Source organism: Mauremys mutica, chromosome 10, assembly GCF_020497125.1.
Source record: "Mauremys mutica isolate MM-2020 ecotype Southern chromosome 10, ASM2049712v1, whole genome shotgun sequence".
NCBI lineage: Eukaryota > Metazoa > Chordata > Testudines > Geoemydidae > Mauremys > Mauremys mutica.
In genome coordinates, this window is record NC_059081.1 from 38,956,893 (window position 1) to 38,981,788 (window position 24,896).

The following is a 24,896-nucleotide window of genomic DNA, read 5'->3' on the forward strand; positions in this document are numbered from 1 at the left end:
TTACCCTAGTTCAGAAGACACCTTTCTTTGCACTATAGACAAACTCTTACATTAATCAAATAATCAGCAAACATGGCTGACAAGCTATGTCTACACTGAGCTGTAGTGCTGACTACAGGGGTGTGGAACTGCAGAGCATAAAGATTTGCACACAAACTCGGTACCTTTTCATTCTTGCCATCAACATTCACACAGGGCAGTTTAAGTGCAACTCACACTATGGAGTAGTGTAGACAAGCCCTAAGTTTCATTCATACTAAATTTACTGAAGAGATATTTACATTAATTTTTCTATGTTACATTTCATTATTTTTTTCTAAAAAAAACAAACCAGAATTTAGGGGTCATTTAGAGTCACTGTAGAAACATCTCTATTTCTCTTCCCAAGCATAGCTCCCTTGCAAGGTAGATACTTTTTAGACCTCACAGAATTTCTTATCCTTCTCTAGGATTTGATAACATATCCTCCCCAGTATAGATCATAGAATACAATAAGATAATAAAGTGCAATGGAGATCGAAGTTCACCCCCTGCTGATTCAGGAACATAAAGAAAATTAAGTGACTATTCCTTCTAATCTGCATGTTTTAAAACGGAGCAGAATAGGCAGCATGAATAATGTCTTATTCCAAAAGTGGGAAGGTGGAAGGAATATACATTCTGTGCTTATTATTATTACCACAGTGCCTAGGAACACTAGTCATGGACCAGGACCCCATTGTGCTAGGCACTGTTTAAACACAGAACAAAAAAGATGATCCCTGCCCCAAAGAGTTTACAATCTAAGTATGAGAGAGACAAGGCCGGTGAAGTAATATCTTTTATTGGATTAACTTCTGTTGGCAAAAAAGACTACCACAACACTGCATAATCTAAGTATAAGACAAGAGATAACAGAGGGATACAGACAGACAGACTCACAAGGAAACAGTGAGACATTACTGGTCAGCACAATAGGCAGTGATCTCAGCACACCAGCAGCCTAACCATTGTCAAGTGTATTGTAAACATCATGACAAAGTAGAGTTTTCAGGAGGGTTCTGAAAGTGGACAATGAGATAGCTTTCAGGATATTTGTGGGGAGCCCCTCCCAAGCATGAGGGCAGGGCCGGCTCCAGAGCCCAGCGGGGCAAGCACCCGCCTGGGGCGGCCCTTTCCCGGGGGGCGGCAGGCTGGGCCGGCGGACCTGCCGCAGTCATGCCTGCGGGAGGTCCACCGGAGCCCCGGGAGCAGCGGACCTGCCGCAGGCATGACTGCAGAGGGGACGCTCGGCCGGTGGCTCCAGTGGACCTCCCGCAGGCATGACTGCGGACGGTTCGCTGGTCCCGCGGCTCGGCTGGACCTCCCGCAGGCATGCCTGCGGCAGCTCAACCGGAGCCGCCGGACCAGCGAACCGCCCGCAGCTGCGGGAGGTCCAGCCGAGCCGCGCGACCAGCGGACCCTCCGCAGTCATGCCCGCGGGAGGTCCGCTGCTCCCGCGGCTCGGGGGCGCCTCCCAGGCATGACTGCTTGGGGCGGCCAAATTTGTAGAGCCGCTCCTGCATGAGGGGCAGCATGGGAGAAAGCACAAAAGTGCTTATCTGCAAAATCAGTAAGTGGACAATGGAGGCTGGCATCATGGGCTGATCAGAGGTGAGATTCAAGATCTTGATAGTGAATACAAACAGCTTATGTTTGATGCACTAGTGAAGAGGGAGCCAGTGGAGGGCTGCAAAGGCAGGGATAACAATCAAAATCACAGGTTAAGAAAATGATCTTTGCAACAGCATTCTGAATGGAGGATGATGATGCTACATCAAGAAAGGAAAGAACAGTCCTAGCTGAGCAAAACTTTTTTTTTCTCCACACTCCTTTTACCACATAGGTGAGCTACAAAAATAATTCTGACCAAGGAAAAGCTACAGCACTCTATCTGAAGGCACTAATGAAAACCAAATATAACACCATAAAATGCAATGCATGTTTTTGACAGTACAGTATTTCTCAAAGTCCTTTTTATCAGTCCAGATTAATAGAAACAGATTTCTGCAGGCAAGGAAAGATGGAATGGATTGCCACAAAAGTCTACAAAATAAAGCATTACCTGTATGTAACTTTTGTAGACTCCTATTTCATCAGCTCAGGTACGTATTTACCCATAAGGATTTAAACAAAGTAGAAACAGGGAAGAACCCTCCAGAAACTGATTCTGCTCAACTCCACTTCAGAGAAGGTGACCAAAATGTATATGATGAGCCACAGATTGTGCACAGAATTTCATCATAAATCACTCTGCTCAAGACCATACCCTCCATGGGACAACCTCTCAACCACAGCAGCAGAATAGGTTTAAGATTTCCTCAGGGACTGATCCAAGGCTTGGACTTCCATAGACTTTCTTGTGAATTCAAAGAAATCTCAGTTTCCAAAACACATATGGTACTTTAACCCAACTGAGCTGAGGAGTTCAAGCAAGGGACTTTATAAAGTCCTTGATTACTCGTAAAGCTCTTGAGATTTCAGGTAAGTCTTTGTGTTTTTGGAGATGGTAACCCACATGGCCACTAGACTAGGTAGACACTCAACATATTGGGCATCCTGGAGAGGAAAGCTCTGCTCGCTCAGTAATGCAGTGTCACTGGGACACATTTCTGGGATCATCTCTTTTTCATCTGGCAGAAAGCTATACAGCATTGCGTGCATTTGACACATCCATCCTGGCTGCTTGAAGAAACTAGTAATATATCTTTCTCAGTTCTCACTTTCTGCACCAGTTCTTGGGTCTTTTATACAGGATGGCAAAAACAGGATGCCCCAATTCACAGTTCCAAACATGGTAACAATGGTGTAAGCTGTATAATACACAAGGCTCAGGTGTTTTTAACCACCATATTAATTATCTCTACTCAGTACATATTCCACCTTTTCTATCATGAGTGGAGGTACACCACTGCACAATGATGGAGAATTAGGGTTCCATCTTTGTCAGTGTAGACACAGCCATAGACACTGTGGTGACAGGCACTCTAAAAATTCCAAAGGTAGACTAAAGGATGGATAGATGGCTAAATCACTCAGATTTTCAGAAAGTGGGAACCTAGAAAAGGGAAACGATGGTAATAATGTGCACATAAAGAAGCTGAAGAATTTATCTCTGTTTTACATAACAAGGAAAAAGGATGAGGAGACATCCTTTGGGCAGCAGGCAAGAGTTCAGGGTAACACTGGATTTAGCTGTACCTTCTTGAGACTTACTTTTAAAGGTACAGCTCCATACTTCTAGAATGAAATAGACTTTCTATATATACATTATAGACTGAAAGTATAAATAAAACGTATTGCAGTGACATTTAGGCTCAAGTACCGCATTTTTTCATTGATTTTTCAGCTCTTAGCACAGTTACTACTCAATGTAAACAATCACAGTCAAGGCAGCGTGATTATGTAATCATTTAATCTGCCACATATATGTCCTTCTTTCTGAATTTGCTGCATAATTGTGTTTCAGGGCTTGTCTTCACTGTAAAGTTAGCCTAGCTTGAGTGACAGCAGTCACTGCAAAAACACTGGAGATGCAGAGAGTGACTGTACTACCAGCACAAAGTAGCTGAGGCCTGGTATACACTACAAAGTTAGGTCAACATAAGCCGCTTTGTGTTGACCTAGTTAAGCATGTGTCTACACTTAAATTTGTCTCCCACTGATGTAAGTTCTCCATTTCGCCGACATAGTAAGACCTGAGCAGTGTTGAGCCATAGTTGATGTACCGAGGTTGACACAAAACAAATATAGACATTGCGTTATCTATGTTGACCCTAACAGGCTTCTAGCAGATGTCCCACAATGACTGACACTGACCACTCCAGTCACAGTTGTGAACTCCACTGCCCAGGGGTCAGGGAGACCAGAAGGCCTGCTCCCTTTAAAACTCTGTGAATTTTTGAAATGTCTTTTCCTAGTTGTCCACCGTGGCAAGCACACTTAGCAGCTCTCCACTGTTGTGCATAACTGCCCAGCTGAGCAGGCCAGATATACATGCCTGGAGTAGACAGGAGATCTTGGATCTCCTTGGCTTATGGGGAGAAGAGGCTGTGCAGGCACAGCTATGGATCACCCATAGTAACGTGGACATCCATGAGCAGATTGCACAGGGGATGTGGGAGAACAGGTATGACACAGATCAGTGGCTGTGCTCCGTGAAAGCGAAGAACCTGCGGCAGACATACCGGAAGGCAGGAAGACCAACAGTTGATTGAGTGCTGAGCTGCAGACCTGCTGCTTTTGCAAAGAGTTGCATGCCCTACTTAGCAGAGATCCCACCACCATCCTGCACACCACCATGTATACCTCAGAGAAGTCTAAGTCACCGGCCCTTGGCATGAACAGAGAGGTTCAGAAGGAGGAGGAGGAGGAGGAGGATGGGAGACATGCAAGTGGTGGGGGCGGAGCTCCAGCTATGTGGTTAGCCAGGATCTGTTAATGATTCCGTAGCAGTCCAGTCAGTCCCTGCAGTCAAGACCGATGCAGAGGAAGGAACCTTGAGTAAGACACTACATTTATTTCCTATTACAGAGGATACAGCTATTGACTTTTCATGTATTCACTTGTACTTTAGAAGAGGTAGCAGTACAACAAAGAGGTAGAGTTACTCACTTTTCACTCCCCTGTACAGTTAGGCAGAGGATGCCATGTGGAGAAGTTTGTTTATATAGACAGGGATGTCCCTTGAATCCTGAGAAATCTTGATGAAACTTTTATGGAGGTACTCTGCAATCCTCTCCCAAAGGCTTCTAAGGATGGCAGCCTTATTTCTTCCTCCGCAGTAGGACACTTACCCATGCCACTGCCATATACAAGCTAGCAGCATACAGGCCCGGACAGCTTTGGGGCAGCAGCAGCAGCTGTGCTTTCTGTTACCCTTTGTTACCCTCAGGAATGAGATATCAGCTAAAATCACCACTGACTGTGGAAAATGGTGCCAGTATTCAGTGCCATTTCCCTATACTCATAGTTTCATGCAACCAAGCAATTCCCCCCTCATTTTCCTCACCCGTGGCAGGCCATAAGACTGGTGCTGTGTGTGACACTGTACACAAGCAATCCCAGCAGAAGAGTCGATAAGCATGTCTCATTTAAAACTTTAGCAGAACAAGGAAAGGGAGTTCTGAACCTTAACATTCACTTTCCATTGTGACTATACGGACAATGGTACCTCTGAGTGTTTTATCTGTAGCTGCTGCTGTTGGGGCCTTGAAGGGTTCTCCCTTCAGACCGATGGAACATCTGAGCCAGATAAGAAGAAAGAAGAGGACTCAGGATGATATGTTCAGTGAAATCCTGCAAGCCAGTGCTGCATCAGACTGTGAGCAGAGGGCCTGGAGGATGAATATTACAGACTGTACGGAGAAGAAAAAAGCAGCAGAAGAAAGGCCCAGGAGTTGCAGCAGGAACAGGAGAAGGAGATGCACCAGGACATAATGAGGCTTCTCTGGTGGAAAATAGAGATGCTACAGACTCTTATGGACCTACACGTGGTCAACAATCCTGCCTCACCTCCCTCTGCAGTCCCTGGAGAACTCCAGTATAGCACCTCTCTATACCTCCCTCAACATTCCACATGGCATCAGGGGCTGAATCCCTACCCCTACCACTCCACATCAGGGACATTAAGCACAATCACAGATTCACATACCCTGACCTGAGAGAGCCACGGTCGATGTATGTATAGCTAAAATGGACATGGACATTCCTTCCTCTTCTTTAAGCTTTGCTCTATAAATTTATCAAGGTTTTAATGTATTTGCTTTTAACTTGCACAGAATTATTTTTACGTGTTTTCATTACTCAATAAAACTCTATTGTTTGGAAAACAATTTATCTTTATCAGTTCCCAAGATATGCTGTAGAATGCCTGGTGGCAGTGAAAGCACCCACTTAGTTGTTATTGTACATTGTGACACAGCTCAGGATCAGTGACACATACAGTGTAGTAATCATAAATGTACAGCAAGCACTACAAAATGAATAGGTTTATTCTCAGTGTTATATTCATAAGATGTGCACCATCCTCCACACAATTCCTAACAGACCTCCAGACTTCAAGTCTAGGTATAGATTAGTTCATCACAACACATTATTGTGGCTTGCATCTAAAGTACTCTTTCAAAGCCTGCCTGAGCTGTATAACTCCAAGCTGAACTCTTCTGATACCCCTTGCGCCTGGCTGTTCAAACTCAGCAGACAGCCATTCCACCTCCACCCTCCACCCTAACTACAACTTTTCCCCCTTGCTTCACAGATATTATGCAGGACACAGCAGGCAGCTAGAACCATTGAGGCATTTTTAATCACTGAAATCCAAACTTGTAAGTAAACAACCCCAGTGCCCCTTCAATATACCAAAAGCATATTCAACTGTCATGCTGCGCCTGCCGAGCAAGGAGTTGAAGCACTCCCTGGTGCTGTCAAGATGACTGGTGTACAGCTTCATGGGCTAGGGGAATAAGAGGTAGGCTGAGTCCCCTAGGATCACGATTGGTATTTCAACATGGTCAATGATAAACTGCTGGTCAGGAAAGAAAGTCCCTGCTTGTAGCTTTCTGAACAATCCTGTGTTCTTAAAGATGTGAGCGTGACGCTGAGGTCAGTGAAGGGTCTCTGGTGATCCTCTAGAGCTTTCATAACCAAAGTAAAATAGGCCTTTCCGTTGATGTACTCTGTGGCAAGGTGGTCAGGTGCCAAAACAGGGATGTGTGCGTCATCTGCAGTGCTCCACTGCAGTTCAGGAACCCCACTGCTGCAAATCCATCTACTATGTCCTGCACATTGCTGAGAGTCACAGTCCTACATCGCAGGAGATCAATAGCCCCAACAATGGATTTTCCAACTCCAAAATAATTTCCCTCTGACCGGTAGCAATCCAATGTTACCAGTTTCCACAGTGCGATTGCTATTCACTTCTCCACTGTCAGTGTAGCTGTCCCTGCACTGGAAAGCTGTGTGAGCTCGGCATAAATATCCAGAAATACGGCCTTGCACATCCGAAAGTTCTGCAGCTGCTGCTCATTATCCCAAACCCACATTGTGATCCCACCTTATTTTTCGGGCACAGAAACAGCACTCCACCATTTGCAGCTGCTCCCTGAATGCCGCCAACAAGATTGAATTGGTTCTCATTATGTCCCACAACAATCTGCCCACCAGAAAATCATCATGTTCCCCACAGATATTGAAAGATCATGCATAAGGATAAGATTATGTCATGGACGTCATGAAAGTCACAGATTCCGTGACCTTCAGAGACCTCTATGGCATTTTCTGCTTCAGCTCTGGCGTGCAGGGACCAAAGCTGTCAGTCAGCTGGGGTGGGGTAGGGGGTGGAGCTCTCAGCTGCCATGGGGCTGGGGCCACAGCTCTCAGCTGCCACCGGTGGAGAGGGAGCAGGCCCGCAGCTCCCAGCCACTGCAGGTGGCAGGGGGACCTGGAGCTCTCAAGCCTCTGCAGGAGGCAGGGACCCCAGAGCTCCAAGCCACAGGGGATGTGGCAGGGGCCACAGAGATGTCATCCAGGGTGGGTGCTGGACCCTTCACCCCCTCCCACAGCAAGGATCAGGCTCTCATTCCCACCTTACTCAGGCTTCAGTCATGCCCCATCGGCCCCCCCCCCCCCAATTATTTTTAGTATGAGTCAAGGACAGGTCACAGGCTTCCATGAATTTTTGTTTATTGCCTGCAACCTATCCGTGACTTTTACTAAAAATAACTGTGACAAAATCTTAACCTTAATCATATTCTTGTGCTTGCAATGCTCATGACAATAACGAAGAGCTGTTCAGGCTCCATGCTTCTGTCAGAGATGGTGGAAAGTGACGAGTCTCAAGTGAGTTTGTGGGATTCTCAAAATAGGCATGAAAATTATAGGACAGAGATGGAATTATGTATTGAAGAAAGTATCCGGATGGAAACTTGACCTCGCAGTCCCAGTTGCCTATGCACAACTTGTTTCTGCCCCACCATGCATTGCCAAACTTCCCAAAAAACAGTGTGCTGGATGGTGGCGAGTTGCACACTGGGATACCTACCCATGTTGTACTGCACTGTCCATCAAAACAAACACTCCTGGTAAGTACATGCAGCGCCAAGACAAGAAGCCAAGGATGCAGGTACACAAGCAATATGCTAACTCCGGTGGCTTTATGCTGACATAACTTGTAGTGGCAAAAGTTTGTAGTGTAGACATGCCCCAAAATCCCACTGCATTACTAGCTCGAGCATCATCAGCATTCACTTCAACCCATACCTTGGACAAGCCATCTAGTTCAAGTTTAAAACATCACTTAACTCAAGCTACAGATTTTTGTGTGTGCAGGGGAGTTAGGTTCAGGGCAGTTGTCAAGGCTGATTCCCCACTCTGGCACTTTGAGTGCAGAAGGTGGGGGCCCGCAAGGATTTTAAAAATTAATACTGGCCACTCCAGGCTGGTATTAAACTCCCAAGGTCCCAGTTTCTCTCTGACCTTGGATGGGTAGATGCTGCCACCACCCAAGTGCAAAAAAAACCACCCCCTTTTGAAAAACCAGGAAGAAACACTTGGGAATTCCTTCCTGTGGGGTACCCTCTAGCCCTTTCACACACACCCCTCCAGGGAAGAGTTGAGAAAAAAACAAAGGAAACCAGATGTTGGCACCAGCTAATTAAACAACATGTGCACAAACCTCTTAGGGACACAAAAATCCAATCCTGTTCTAAAAAAGGTAAAATTTGTTAAAAACAAAAAGAGAGGAAATACATTTGGAACTTAGGCTTTTTGCTAGATCTTAAAAGAAACAATTACAAAAATGAAGCATCAAGATAGCTCTCGAGGTTCAGCTTAAAGGTTATAAACAAAACAAAAGCATCTGGGGTTAGCACAGAGGAGTCCACAAGCCAAGAAATAAACAGAAATAAACCTAATCGCATCTTTCTAAACATTCCTAATCTACTTATATATTTGGGAGTTCCAAATAAGCAATTCTAGGTATGATCTGATGATTTTTTATCATACCTGGCTTAAAGCTTCTCATAGCATAACTGCTCCTTGTTCCCCTCTTTCCCGGAGAACACAACAGAGAGACAAAGGGAAGTTTTTTCCCCATTTTAAAAAGTTCTAGCCCTCCCACTGGCTCTTTTGTTCAGATGCCTACTTCTTTCCTTTTACCTGTGGGCTTGTTAACCCTTTACAGGTAAAGCAAGTAGAGAACAGCTAGTAAGAGGAATTTTATAGCTAACTGTCTGGCTGAGTATCCATAAAAGGGGGTTATCCCACCCCCACTTCATTTATCACAGCAGTGAAGACAGGCGCTCAGAATCTAGGCTTTCATTTTTAAAAACATAAGGACCATATTTTTCAAAAGTGCTCGGTACCCAACTACCACCATTGAAAGTCCCCAGCCCATTTCATGTAAGTGCCTAAATATTATATGAGCACTTTTGAATATCTCACCCTAAGAGTCTAGCTCTCATGGTTGTGAAAAATAACCTTCAAATTTGAAACAAATGTAAATGTAAGGGTTCCTAACTGCATGGTTTGAGTGTAACATGCCACACAGGACACAGAGCCTTGACTTGTAAAAACACCTGCATCTAAAGTATATAAAACTTCCACGAAAGGAAACCACACAAATCTGTGAAGAAAGATCTCAGGTGAAGTAAAGAGTTAACATTCTGAAGCTATATTTCCATTCTACATTTTTCATCAGCCCCACACAAACAGGATTTTTCTGTTGCTATGTAAATCACAAGAGCTAATGAGTATCAAATAACATTAGCAAGATTCAATGAGCATTCTAACAAACCATCCAAGTCAATCACCATGGAAGATGATTACTCCAACTAATCTCTCAAAGGAGAACACGTTTATCAGCTTTACGTGCTGTACATACATTCTGTATATGTTCACAACATAAAGATAGAGCATTATTATGGAGATCAATATGGAAGTGTACTAAAATAGAAACAAAACTCAAAGTGTACTTCCAAGCTAGTATTTATTTAAGGATGGATTTTAACAGAAAATTCCAGATATTTTCAGGAGTTAGTGGATATGTTTTTAACTGGTTAATTAACAATAGTGGGAAATCCAAATGCATAGACAGTTCAAAGGATTTAACGGTTTTGTAACTTTTTCTCTAGTACAAAAAAATCTAATATTTTGATTTAAAACTATAAGCATCTACTCACTGAAAGATTTGTTTCAGGAAGTAATGTTTTAAAACAGTCTTACAATTTCAGTCCAATTATAAAAAAATGTAATAAGAACTTTCCTTAAAATCTAGTGCCAAGTCAACAAAAACATCACTAATGTCAGAGGGATCCAACGTGTTTTCTTTAAGTTCAAGACAGCAAAGAAAATCTGTAAAATCTGGGAACAGATTTTATTTTTTAAACTATAAGCATAGATTTGAGTTTTATAAAAGTCCTTTTAAGGCAAAAAGTTCTAATTTTCATAAGCAAATATTCAGGAGTTTTATAAATTGCCAACTTCTAAATGTTTCCTTCAGTTTAGCATTTTCACAATTGACTGTACACATGATATCACTCCTACCTACCTGCCGCTGGAGTTCTGCCAAGTTGTAAGGCAAGGCACCTTCAGCTAGTGGTGTTATTCTCTCAATATCTGCCAAAGTTAAACGCCTTCAGACAAGCCCAAGGGAAATAAATCATTGTTAGTCAAAATCATAAACAAACCTCAGCAAGCACCTTTTTTTCAAACAGACTGGATTATGGCTTTATATATTACTTGTTATATTTCAGGTATCCCTAAGCACTTTACAAAGTACTGTTGCAGGATCCAATCTTGGGAGTTATAAGCACTTCTGCTCTCACTGTCCTCAGTGGGAATAAAGGGAACTCAGCATTAGCCAGGTTTAGGCCCTTGCAAACTGGTAGTATAGGGTCTGTGCTTTGTAAATGCAACAGCCACCACGTGCCACATAATAACTCACATGCAGCAATCTAGTCAAGACACCTCTCACACTTCAAGTTTACACTAGCAATCTGTGTATTGCAAGTTTTTTGATGCAGGGAGTGTATTTTGTTATTTTACACCATATACTGGATTATCTGATGACTGCTCACTGCACTATACATATACTTATACACCTCCCAGCACAGCCAGCAGTCATCAAATAATCCGTAATGAAAGATACGTAAAACAAATCTATTTTAACGTAAATATAAATAGGATGGAAAGACTAATATGAATGATTATGATGGTTATAAATTACCCTGTAGCATTGTATAAGTCTGCAAGCTGGTAGAGAATATCGACTTCCAGCGGTGTGACTTGTCCAAATTTGATTGCAGCCTGGGCAAACTCCTCTGGATTTAAGAGGAAGGGGAAAATAGGGTAACTGATCCTGAATCATTTATCACATTTTCACTTTAAATGTGTATAAATAACTTTAAAATTAAAATCTTAAGAACTAAATCTATCACTTGGCAGACTAATGAGGAGCAAAATCTAAAATAGTACGAAATGAGCCAGAATTAGTACCACATCTATTTCAGAACAGCAGCTTCAATCATAGAGTAAATCTGATCTTGCAACTCTTACTTATGCAAGTAGTCCCCATTGAAATCTATAGCAATTCTCCTATCAGCAAATTCCATAGATCAGACCCAATATTTGCGTATCTTTACATCATTTATAGCAATAGTTAACAGTGTTAACAATTAACCTTAGAAGCTGAAATTAACACAAATCCATACTTTCCAAACTAAGACACCCTCCCCAATTTAGTAACTCTTGTTACTAAACTACTGTAAAAGCAGACAATGGTATAATTTATGGATGAACCAATCAGCATTAAAACTAGCACAATCATTTCAGTGTTCCTTCCTCCCCTAGCTCTCATTGTTCCCAGATTTGGATAAGTGCCTATCCACACTACAAACACAATTTGTAACACATCTAGGGTGATCAGATGTCCTGATTTTATAGGGACAGTCCTGGTTTTGAGGTCTTTTTCTTATATAGGCTCCTCTTACCCCCGCCCCACCCAACCCCTGTCCCAATTTTTCACATTTGCTGTCTGGTCACCCTAAACACATCCACGACACTCCTCTGATCAATTACAGAAAACATGGTTCAGTAGCATCTATAAAACACGTTTTTCAAGTTTTGTTTCTATCAAACAAGTTTTTGTTTGTGAATTCACATCTACCAAAATAGTTAGGTAGCAATGTATCAGTGCAAACAGGAGAATCTGGACAGGTGTCCCATCCTACCATCCAAAGACAGAGGGTGCCCAGAGCATATGAACACAGCAGCACAGGTAGGGCAATGCACTCTAAGATGTCTTACTCCATGAGAACTGGAAGGAAAAGGCGTGGGGCCAACCCAGCAGATATAGTTAGTGGGTCTCATCCACAGATGGGAAATAGCTCTGTTATAAAATGGTTACAGAAAGCCATTCAATACAGAAGATTGAATCATAGTTAACTTGCATGCTTGCTAACAGTATTAGCCTTATTATGTGTGGAAACAAATTATGTTTAGCTCACATCATATAATTTAAACGGTTACAAACTCTGCTAAAATTGTGTGGAAAGAGCTTAAGGGTGAAAAACTGTGGCTACAGTAGCACACAGGAACAGCCAACGGGACATAGAGAGTTTCTGGTGAAGAATTTTTGTTATTGTTAAAGCATACCCATTCTGCCATAGCTGCCATATTCCCCAGACTTTTCTCTGCTCCATGTAAACACCTATCATTACCACAAGAAGGTCCACATTGCAGTGTTATTCCCAGGATATCAGAACCAGTCAAGACTCTTGTCAGAACCCTGACAACTCTTCTCCTTAATGAGCCAGCTAGAACCCTCTGCTGGCCTGTGAAGTCTGGAGTTGAGCAGGAGAACCACATTCAGAATCAAACTTGAAATACTTGCACAGTTCTGCTAAACTGCCATATTACACCAGCCTCTTGCTAGTCTTAACCCATACACAGTACAAAAGACACACTTTATAGATCTGAAAATTAATAAAATATAGTAAATTTATTTTACCTTTTGTGACTTCAATATCTTTCCTTGTACCTGCTATAATACTGTATATCTTTCTAACGAGTTCCATGTTATTCAGCAGGGCATTAAAAGCATTGAAATAGGAGAAGCTGACCTGATGTGAAATAGTTCCACCTGCTACCTTAAAAACATAAATAATAATAATAAAAAAAAAAGATAAAAGACAGGTCTTGATATGTGGTCAGGGTTCAGCTGATAGCCTTAAACCCCTTGACAACCCAAGAGAGCTTTACTGTAAATTAACATCCATCTGGACATACAAGATTAAGATATATTTCTATCGTAGTAGTTATATCCTGTTTTTTAGTGATAGCAGTATGGGGCGGGGGTTGTTATTACATAGCCAGGGTACTATGGTTTTTGATGCAATAAAAATAATCAGGAAACAATTGTAGAATTACTGTTCAACTTTTTTGTAGAATGCGTTGTTCTAGATTTGCGTATCTTTACATCATTTATAGCAATAGTTAACAGTGTTAACAATTAACCTTAGAAGCTGAAATTAACACAAATCCATACTTTCCAAACTAAGACACCCTCCCCATCCAGCAAAGCACTTAAGTGTATAAGTAGTCCCCATTGACTTCAATGGGACTTCTGATGTACTTAAGATTAATCACATGCTTAATTTCTTTGCTGGACTGGAGACTTGGCTATAAAGAGCAGGGAGACAAGAAATGGGCAAATTCTGACTCACAAGAATAGTCCCATTCAAGTAAATGGAACTACTCACATGAGTAAGAATTTGCAGGATCTAGGCCATATTTCATGTCACTAGTTATAATACTGTTTACACTTCAAATTTCAGCTCAAATTTTTATTTACTGTGACAGAGTATACAAACCCCATACAAGGTGGGAAATGGTTAATGAGAACCTGTGGGCGCAATTAGCCCCATCCTGCTTCACTTGCAAGAAGTGCCAAGCCTGGAGGGGTTTAAAAGGGGAACTGTTCAGTGCAGGGGCTGACTGGAAAGAGGAGAAGGCCTCTTGAAGGAAGGCCTGAGTAGGGCAAGGGCCGACCCCAGAACTGACTGAAAAAAAAAAAAGCCTGGCCAGAGCCGAAAGATAACAAGACACAGTTAGACCTGAGTCTCCCTGGGGGCATGTAGGCCTGGCAAGGGACTCATATATGCCATTTGTACCCAGAGCTATAGGTCTTTTCCTTTGGGATCTGTGGAGGAGTGCACCAGGAAGGGGCTTGTGGAAAGGCCTAGAAGCAGGCCACAGTAGGAAGCAGTGGATACAAACAGGCAGACCTTAGCTGTTTATTACAAGGTCCCTGGGCTGGAATCTGGAATACAGGGAGGGCCTGGGTTCCCCTACTGACAAAAGTAGTGGGGAGGCCCCTGGAGATAAGGACTGGAAAGGACTTAAGCCTGTAGCTGGGATGAAGACCCAACATAAAGCCACTGGGCGACAGACATACGGGACTCTGTTTACCCCAAATGAGATGGGACCATACGGCGGCCCCTGGCTGGAGGGCCAACTCACGAGAACAGCAGACCACTGCAGGGCTAGCGTGGCTGTCAGCAGAAGGCATCTAATGAGACGACACTACGACATGCCCAGCCATAAGAATGTGCACCTATAGTGACTCACCTCATTGACACTTACAAAGAAGCAAAATACTCAGCTATTCATGATAAACAATCTTGCTTTCAATAATGCAGAATAACTTATACTTTGTTATCATTATTATGGCTGTCAAGCAATTAAAAATAATCACAATTAATCATGCAATTAAAAATTAATTGTGATTAATCATACTGTTAAAACAATAATAGAATACCATTTATTTAAATATTTTTGGATGTTTTCTACATTTTCAAATATATTGATTTTAATTACAACACAAAATACAAAGTGTACAGTGCTCACTTCATATTTATTTTTGATTACAAGTATTCGCACTGTAAAAAAAACCAAAAGAAATACTATTTTTCAATTCACCTAATACAAGTACTATAGTGCAAGCTCTTTATCATGAAAGTTGGACTTACAAATGTAAAATTATGTAAAAAAAAAAACTGTATTCAAAAGTAAAACATTGTAAAACTTTAGAGCCTGCTAGTCCACTCAGTCCTACTTCTTGTTCAGCCAATTGCTCAGATAAACAAGTTTGTTTACATTTGCAGAAGATAATGTTGCCTGCTTCTTGCTTACAATGTCACCTGAAAGTAAGAATGGGCATTCTCATGGCACTGTTGTAGCCGGCATCACAAGATATTTACGTGCCAGGTGCGCTAAAGATTCATATGTCCCTTCATGCTTCAAACACTATTTTAGGGGACATGCTGATAACTGGTTCTGCTCGATAACAATCCAAAGCACTGCAGACCAACACACGTTCATTTTCATTATCTGAGTCAGATGCCACCAGCCAAAGGTTGATTTTCTTTTTTGGTGGTTTGGGTTCTGTAGTTTCTGTATTGGAGTGTTGCTTTTTTAAGACTTCTGAAAGCATGCTCCACACCTTGTTCCACTCAGATTTTGGAAGGCACTTCAGAGTCTTAAACCTTGGGTCAAGTGCTGTAGCTATCTTTAGAAATCTCACATTGGTACCTTCTTTGCGTTTTGTCAAATTTGCAGTGATAGTATTCTTAAAATGAACAACATGTGCTGGGTCGTCATTCGAGACTGCTATAACATGAAACATATGGCAGAACGCAGGTAAAACAGAGCAGGGGACATACAATTCTCCCCCAAGCAGTTCAGTCACAAATGTAATTACTTTTTTTTTTAAGTGAGCATCATCAGCATGGAAGCATGTCCTCCAGAATTGTGGCCAAACCATGAAGGGGCATATGAATGTTTAGCATATCTGCACGTAAATACTTTGCAATGCCAGGTATAAAAGTGCCACGCAAATGCCTGTTCTCCCTTTCTGATGACATTGTAAATAAGAAGAGGGCAGCATTATCTCCTGTAAATGTAAACAATCTTGTTCGTCTTAGCGATTGGCTGAACAAGAAGTAGTACTGAGTGGACTTGTAGGCTCTGAAGTTTACATTGCTTTGTTTTTGAGTGCAGTTATGTAACAATGAAAAATCTACATTTGTAAGTTGCACTTTCACGACAAAGACTGCACTACAGTACTTATATGAGGTGAATTGAAAAATACTATTTCTTTTGTTTATCATTTTACAATGCAAATATTTGTAATAAAAATAATATACCCTTTGATTTCAATTACAACACAGAATACAATATATATGGAAATGTAGAAAAACATCCAAAATATTTAATAAATTTCAATTGGTATTCTATTGTTTAACAGTGCGATTAAAACCACTATTAATCACGATTATTTTTTTAGCTAATCACGTGAGTTAACTGTGATTAATCGACAGCCCTAATCATCATTATTTCTATAAAAACACTATTTTGCATAAAACCCCTATGTGAGCAATGAATGGTACTGCATTGTCAGTATTGCTAATAAAGAGGAAGATAAGGCATATGTTAAGGATTTAAGACATATAGCAATTAAATTACAGTACAAACTCTCACTGGAATAGCACTTATATTTAAGACATTATTTTCTTTACACTTACTGAAACTAGATTTTCTTCCACAAACGGACTGAGCATATGTGAACGAATGGTAGCCATGATGTCACTAAAATCCAATCCAGTAATCATACCAGTTTTGTTTTTGTCTTTCAGTGCAAAGGCTTGTCTTGCATGTTCTGACTGTAGCTCCTGAAATATCACATAGGAATATGATTTTGTACACCCATTGTGCATGGAACTCCCACTGTCTTCATCCACCTGCCTAAGAGTGTGCATGCACATGTTATACTCTATATAAAAATATAACAGTAGTTTTAGTACCAACGCCCGACAAACTGATTCATCCCAAAAATCTCCAATCCAAAATGAAAGCCAAAAAGTCTTCCCACCACTCCCATCCATTCATCTTTGCTAGCACAAGAAAATCCAAGGAGAACAGAATTTGAAATGTCATCAAATCTGGGCTTTGGTGAACTGAAGCACAAAGGACACTTGACAGTTAGAACCCAATGCCCTGCTTACAGCCTCCTCAATGTTAAACCAGGGAGCTGTTAGCCAATGCTCCTGAGACAATGTGCTATGCAGTACATAAAAGGTTGTTACACGGAGGAGAGAGAAAAATTGTTTTTCTTAACTTCTGAAGATAGGACAAGAAGCAATGATCTTAAATTGCAGCAAGGTCAGTTTCGGTTGGACATTAAGAAAAACTTCCTAACTGTCAGGGTGGTTAAGCACTGGAATAAACTGCTTAGGGAGATTGTGAAATCTCCATCACTGGAGATTTTTAAAAGCAGGTTAGACAAACACCTGTCAGGGATGGTCTAGATCAGAGATGGGCAAACTACGGCCCGGGGGCCACATCTGGTCCTTCAGACTTTTTAATCCAGCCTTTGAACTCCCACCTGCTCTGGCACTCCAGTTGGGGAGCAGTGTCAGGCTTGCCCTGCTCCGCGCATACTGTGGCTCCATGCAGCTCCCAGAAGCAGTGGCATGTCCCCCCTCGGGCTCCTATATGTAGGGTCAGCCAAGGGGCTCAGCATGCTGCCCCTGCAGTTCCCATTGGCTGGGAACTGCAGCTAATGGGAGCTGAAGGGGCGGCGCCTGCGGACAGGGCAGTGTGCAGAACTGCCTGGCTGCACCTCCGTGTAGGAGCTGGAAGGGGGACATGCCGCTGCTTCTGGGAGCTGTTTCAGGTAAGCACCACTTGGAGCCTGCCCCCCCCACGCCCCAACCCCCTGCCCCAGCCCTGATCCCCCTCCTGCCCTCCAAACCCTTTGGTCCCAGCCCGGAGCACCCTACTGCACTCCAAACCCTCATCCTCACCCTCACCCCAAAGCTCGCATCCCCAGCCAGAGCCCTCAGCCCCCCACACCTCAAACCTTTGCCCCAGCCAAGAGCCCCTTCCCTCACACTGAACTCCTCATTTCTGGACCCACCACGGAGCCTGCATCCCCAGCCAGAGCCCGCACCCCCTCCCGCACTCCAACCCCCAATTTTGTGAGCATTCATTGCTCGCCACACAATTTCCATACCGAGATGTGGCCCTCAGGCCAAAAAGTTTGCTCACCCCTGATCTAGATAATACTTAGTCCTGCCATGAGTTCAGGAAACTGGACTAGATCACCTCTTGAGACCCCTTCAAGTCCTGATTATATGAGATGAGGAGAGTGCTGATCCCTCAGGTATTCAGGACTGAACACAATTAGGGTTTTATAGGTTAAAATTAGAACCTTGAATTGTCCTGAAAATAAACTGGAGACCAGTAAAGATTCCAGAATATAAATTTAGCATGCTCCCTGAGAGAAAAATCTCTTTACAAGTGGGTCACTGTATTTTATACCATCTAATGTTTACAATGAATTTAAAAAGTAGCCTCATATAAAGCCCACTGCAGCAATCTAATCCCAAAGTGACAAAAGCATAGATCACATTAGTGAGATCCATATTAAAAAAACTGTATCCTTCTAGCCATGCATAATAATAAGCACACTCAACTCCCATTATTCCTAGATGTCTAGATTAGAAGCAGCTCGGAATCCAAAATATGCCCAGGTTATTAACCAGAGTAACAAAAGGCATGCAAAATTTTCCAGCTGATACCCACTGAACTAAATCTTCTGGTTAGTTTCCCCAACTTACCAGTACTACCTCAGTCTTTTCTAGATTGAGTTTTTTTTTTTTTGTTTTTTTGGACAGGTTATTATCCTTATCACTGAACCAAAACTCAAGCACGCAAGGTATAACGTAACAGGCTGAGCTGAAGACAAAGGAATGACATATATAGTAAACACAAACATGGTGTATCTATTGGGTTTCCAGGAAATGGGGCGGGCAAAGCCCGCCCCATGCTAACGGAACCCCCCCCAGCCTAAGGGGAGGTGCCACAGAGCTTCAGAAACCCACTAATTGCGGGGGACAATAAAAGAACAGGGACAGGAGTGCGGTCAAAGGGTCATAAGAAGGGAGCCTGACGGGGACACCGAGCAGAGAACCCCGGACAGCGCCCACTGCTCCTCGAAGGCGTCAAGGGAGCCAGCGGACGCCGCCCAGAGGAACTCCGCCCGGAGACATGAACGGACTAAGGATCGGAAACAAGCCCCACAGTCGCAGGAGTCTCCATTGGCCAACCGCCTCTCCCTGGTCACGTAGATGGCCATTTTTGCCAGGGCGAGGAGGAGGTTGACCAGGAGGTCCCGCGACTTCGTGGGGCCACGGATAGGGAGTGCATGGAGAAGGAGGTGGGGGGAAAAGTGCAGCCAGAAACGCAATAGGAGATTAGTGAGGAGCCGGTACAGGGGCTGCAGCCTGGCGCACTCTATGTAAACGTGCGCCAGGGTCTCCCTCACACCGCAGAAGGGGCAGGTGTCTGGGACAGGGGTAAACCGCGCCAAGTACACCATCTTGCCCTCATTCAAACTCTGATCTCAGCACGACACTGACTAAGCTAGCTGAATGCAATGGCAGGTCTGATAATTTGTCAGAGCTTGCCAAAGTTGAGCCCTGGCACTTCTAGGCTTGGCAGTTCATAGCCCTGGCACCTCTGGGCTTGCTGCATCAGTTATGAATGTAAAAAAATTGCGTAAGCCCCGGCACCTTTCATTACAAATTAAGCACTGGACAGAACCCTGCTGTATCCCATAAGAAAACTTCTTGGGGTGCCTAGGATACTGCCCTGGGTTATCGCAACAAAAATTGTCACTCAGGGTATGTCAACAGTGCAGGCTTGCTGTGCATTATTGCCCAAAACCCTTATCATCCACACTCAAAGCCCTTAAACCCACATCTAGGGATGTACTGAACCCCAACTCACATGTTTTTATGAGGGTATACTGAGCTGTGACCAACCACTCCCTTACCATCCCCTGTAGAGTGTGGGCATAGCAGAGGTATCTGGGCTTGAGTTTAGATGGCACTCCACTGTCATTCCCACAATTTCTTGTATCATTATCTTCTGGCCCTTCTACCTACTTACCTCCCACAATTTTACTGCTTTTCTTCCATACGCACCATGGACTTTAGAACCTACCTACCCAAACCCTTTATTTTTTTAAATGCCCTCAGTATCTATGTCCTAAACTATAATTAGAAGCAATATAACCAATCCAATTCAAAACCCTGTACTTTCCTGCAATTATTTCCAAAAACAAAGCAATTTAATTTCACAGGCCAGCCCTGGAATTACATGTCAGTTATGAAATTTTAATTTTCTTTAAGCCTAAAAGCCAGAAATCCACAACAAAAATATAGTATGAGTTGATCATTTCAAATTATATAAAATTTAATTACCTACATAAATTTGTAAAATCGTTTCTCATTAATTACAATGCACAGCTGTCCATATTCCCCTTCTTTCCTTTTCTCTTACTCTCTATAGCTGACAACTCCTTTTTCCCCTCTACTCTGAAGTATAGCTCTGGGAGTGAATACTTTTAAAGTCCTCTCCCCATAGGATTCTTCAGCAAACCTCTTAAAGGAAGACTTCTGGCTTACTACGAGAAGTAAGTAATGAAGTCAGTAATGGCCTTAATGAAGAATGAGTAGCACAAGGGTCTTAAACTTTTGAGGTGAAGCAGTGTGTATTATGGGAAATGTAGGGTAAATAATAGGAAAAACTTTATGAAGCAAAATGAAAAATTAATCAATATAACAAAGTATCATGGGAAGCTATGGAGTAACAGCCAGTGGAGATGTTCAGGGCCCAATCCTTTTCCCATTGAAATCAGTTTTGCCACTGAACTCCAACGGGAGCAGGACCAGACACTCACACTCATCAATGAGGGGATGTTTTAAAAACAAAATTAATCCTTCCCTCCAACGGGGTGGTGAGCCAAAGTCTAATGCACTGTATATGATCTTATTATATAATCAGCATGGTATAGTGATAGTTTAGCTGTGGTCTAATTAGTCTATCTGGACAACAAATCTCTCACCACCATGTAATAAAACTAGTTTATAATGGCATTAATGCAGCACAAGTGACGGATCTGATGGCCAATTATGCACAGAAAGAAAAATAAATAACTGACCTGCAGAAACTGTGTAAACTCCGAGTAGGTAAGATGCTTCTTCCTGTTATGTCCAAAATGCAGTCGAATAAACTCACAATCCCAATTAAAAGGGATATGATGATGAATAATGGTCTGTCCAAAAATTTCTTTGACATTTTCTTGGGGGGGGAAAAAGCAAATGAGTTGTAGGATAAAATATTTCACCCTGCCTAAATGTTCCTGGTAGAAAACAAGCAAAGTTTTATAAGGCCATTTAGAAAGTGTTGTAGTCTGGTCACTTTAGAGTAATTTCTAAGTTGCATATTCAGAACCATGTGTAAGAACACATTTACTACAGAATTTAATACTCAACTTGTACATTACTATGTAAAGCCATGGAATTAATAATTTCACATTTAATTTTAATTAAGAAGCAATTTCTCTTGTGCACTATAAATAGCTGCTACTTTGTACTCTGATACAAAAATCAATAGTAATTCCCCATTTCTGGAAGGAGTCAAATTAAGCCTTTTATCAAAAGCATGAATACCTACATCACTGTCTAATGCAATATTTGTCATACTAAGTATGGTTTGATTGAGACTTGATTATTACATTCACACTAGCCTGAATATGTCTATTGAAGATAGGCATAAGAAATGCCACCTAAAGCATATCATTAGCTCAGCAGAAAGCACCTTATTAAAAGCTTCTGATAGTGTCATAAAATATGGCCCTGACACAGAAATCAAACCCTATAAAACATGATTGGTAGTCTCAGTTATTAAAATGTTTTAAGATAAGTGAAATTAAAGATGTCACCTTTTAAATGAAGTAGAGGGGGGAAACACGTTTTAGGGTATGGAATTCTATTGCGTGTACTGTACAACAAATCAATGCCTAATCCTATAGCATATTTGTCCTTAGTAACAAAGCCCGATACAGAAAAATTATATGGGGTATTATGTGCATAAAGTCTGGTATGTGTGTGCAAATGGCCAACTAGACATTTGTTCACACAAATTGGACACATGCAAATTAGACTAGCACATATTTTTCTAAATTCAGCTCAAAACGTCTAACTTTTAAATCAATTCTAAATTTGCTTGTGAAACTAAATTAATTTAAAAGCCCACCACAGAGCTTAAGTTACAAGAGAAATGCTAAAATATTTTCTTTAAGACAGGACCACTTCTCTTTTCTGTTAACAACTTAGCTATCTTATTTAACATTTTTTGAGTTTACATTAATCAATAGTATTAGAGATATATTATTAGAGGACTCTTACCTTGTGAGCACAGTTATCTACTCTGTTTCTAAGGGAAAATTCACAGATGTGGACTGCAATATCTTTTGTCCATTTTTCCATCACAGACTCTTTCTTTGAAGGAAATCTGTTCCCTTCTCTACATTAAGTGATCAGTTGGTTTGTTCATGTTTTGAAGTATATGCTTTACAGTCCTATAGCTGCCTTCTTTTACATGAGTCAATGCTACTCCATGATTGTAAAGGCTTTATTGATTCAGGGTATGAGAAATCATTGTGGGAAGGAAGGAAAGAGGGACGAATGGAAATCTATGGAATGTGTCAGAGTCCCAGATCAATTAACGAATGTACAAGATTGGGTTTTGGTTATATTATTTGCCTCACATTATAGATTATATATTTATTTTAAAGGAGAGATTGCTAAATGAGGACAAAATGATAATAAAGTTACCAGAAATAGGTAATAGCAGTCAAATAATAAAAACCAGGTTGATATAAATGTAAGTATTCAAAAATTCCTAAGGTGCAGTGGGTGACAGAAAGAGAACAACAATTATGCACAAAAGGAAATGAGTCAAACACATTTTGCTGCACTTGTTTCAAAGCTCTTAATTTAATGGGAGGCAGTAAACCTACTACTTATAGCTACAGACCAAACACCAGGAGACCTGGATTTATTCCCCAACCTACCAATGAACTCCCAGTCAAGTCACTTAGGATCTTCATGCATTACCAATACAGCCAGGTCAGCGTTGTCCCCTGCAGTGCTAGCAAAATGGAACCATGTTGTAATTAGGACAGGGGACGCTAGTGCTGTAACTGGGTCCACTGATCCAACTGTGTTTTTAGTGTAGATAAACCCTAAACTTGTGACTGTTTCCCCCATCTTGATGTTTGCTTTTGCAAAATGCTCAAATCTTGTCATGAAAATGTGATGTAAGTATTTGGAGTTTCCTTTTGACTGTAAAAACAAGAAAAATAACAGTCTAGAAACATGGGCTGAAAAAATTGGGTGATTCAAAATACTTATCCACAGTCCTCCAACTATTATTTCAAAATGTCTGCAACTTAAAAGGAAAAATTAAAGGTAAATGGGACTGCTTTTATCACATGGAATTATTCACATTCCTTCTAAAAGAGAGGCCTGCATACAGATAAAACTCTCAATTATTTTAATAAGAATTGACAAGCCCTCAATCTCTGCATAACTCTTCCTTTAAGCATTTTCCCCATAGACTACTTATAGCTCTGAGAATGAATTTCCTCCTCTCAATGTTTTCTATGGCTATCAATAAATACTTTTAAAAATCTGGCCTGTTATCTAGGTGACTAAAGATGTAAATAGGTGCCTAACTCCCACTGATTTGAAGTTGGGCACCTAGGTACTTTTCAAAATCCTGCTAGGGTGCCTAAATACTTTTAAAAATCTGGCTCGACCTTAATGATATTTGTTTAGGACTATCAAAAAGGACTAACTATTATTATATATTGAATATCTTTCAGGAAGCTGGAGGTAGTAACCTACTTTGGTATCTTATATTTTGTTCCACACTGACTTTGTACATAACATTCAAGATACACTACAGAAGTAATTCATAGAAACAATTACAGTTTGAATTATAACTATAATGCTCAAAAATATACAGAGTCTTCAGCTATCATGGGAGAAGCATTAGAATATGGGACTCATTCACATTAGATGGAATTGTTATTTCCTGACAATATTACCCTCTTGACGCACTATGCCAAGTACGTTTCTTATTTTATCCAGTTTTGTCAGTTCCTTTCTGAGATGAAAGGGAAGTACAATCATCTCAAATTCATGTACAACTAATAACAGTGCAGTGGCAAGGGAGGTTTCAGAAGTGTGGTCATACTCTGGTGACTGTGAATGAAGTGATGTCCACCAGCACATTTGTCACACTGTACCATGCTCTAATTTTTCTCTTTAATCTGTTCTATCACAGCAGGTGCAGGTACTTACATTTCTACGTCTAAGCTGACAGAGTATGTATAGCAACAGAAATTGATAAAATCGGCCAATGTTAAGGTATGTGTACTCCTTTTATTTCCCGAGACAGAAGTCAGCAAATTATCAAAGATAAACTATTTGCAGTTCATATCTCATGACTGACGCAGAAATTTTCCACCTGAACATTTAAAGCAAATTACAGCTGTATCTGAACAGCATTTATTTGAAGGCTGAGCACACCAGATTTTGTCCAACCACCTTCAAATATTTTGAAGATAGAGCCAAAGTCAGCACCTGTGAGGTTCAGCAAATTTTCTCCAAAAGAAAGTCCTTTTCAGACAACATTCAATTTCAGGTGAACAGGCTAACTATCAATTCTGAGTTCCAGGCACGCAGATACAAAGATGAGGAGCATAGTATAAGAACCCAAACAGAACACATGCACAACTGAGCACAACCATTATCCCCCTAACCCACCCACCCATGAGGGGGAAATGGGCTATGTTACTGCAGAATCACAGCAGTGCTACTCAATCCTTTTGATCTGAGCTATAGTTCTGAAAGTTTTCTATTTATATATTTGTTTTACTTTTATATATTGTAATTAATTTTTTA

The 24,896-nt window shown here is 41.5% G+C and overlaps 1 protein-coding gene across 3 annotated transcripts in view; it reads right to left on the reverse strand.

Moving 5' to 3' along the window:
• SLC25A12 (solute carrier family 25 member 12) overlaps window positions 1-24,896 on the reverse strand; it is a 95,197-nt gene that overhangs the window by 26,455 nt on the left and 43,846 nt on the right. For all 3 annotated transcript variants that reach the window (XM_045032381.1, XM_045032380.1, XM_045032377.1), the window contains exons 5-9: window positions 21,083-21,222; window positions 16,599-16,745; window positions 13,025-13,163; window positions 11,243-11,336; window positions 10,565-10,649 (exon numbers count right to left, since the gene is read on the reverse strand). In XM_045032381.1, coding sequence (XP_044888316.1) covers window positions 10,565-10,649; window positions 11,243-11,336; window positions 13,025-13,163; window positions 16,599-16,745; window positions 21,083-21,222 — 605 coding nt within the window. The remainder of the gene's footprint in view (window positions 1-10,564; window positions 10,650-11,242; window positions 11,337-13,024; window positions 13,164-16,598; window positions 16,746-21,082; window positions 21,223-24,896) is intronic.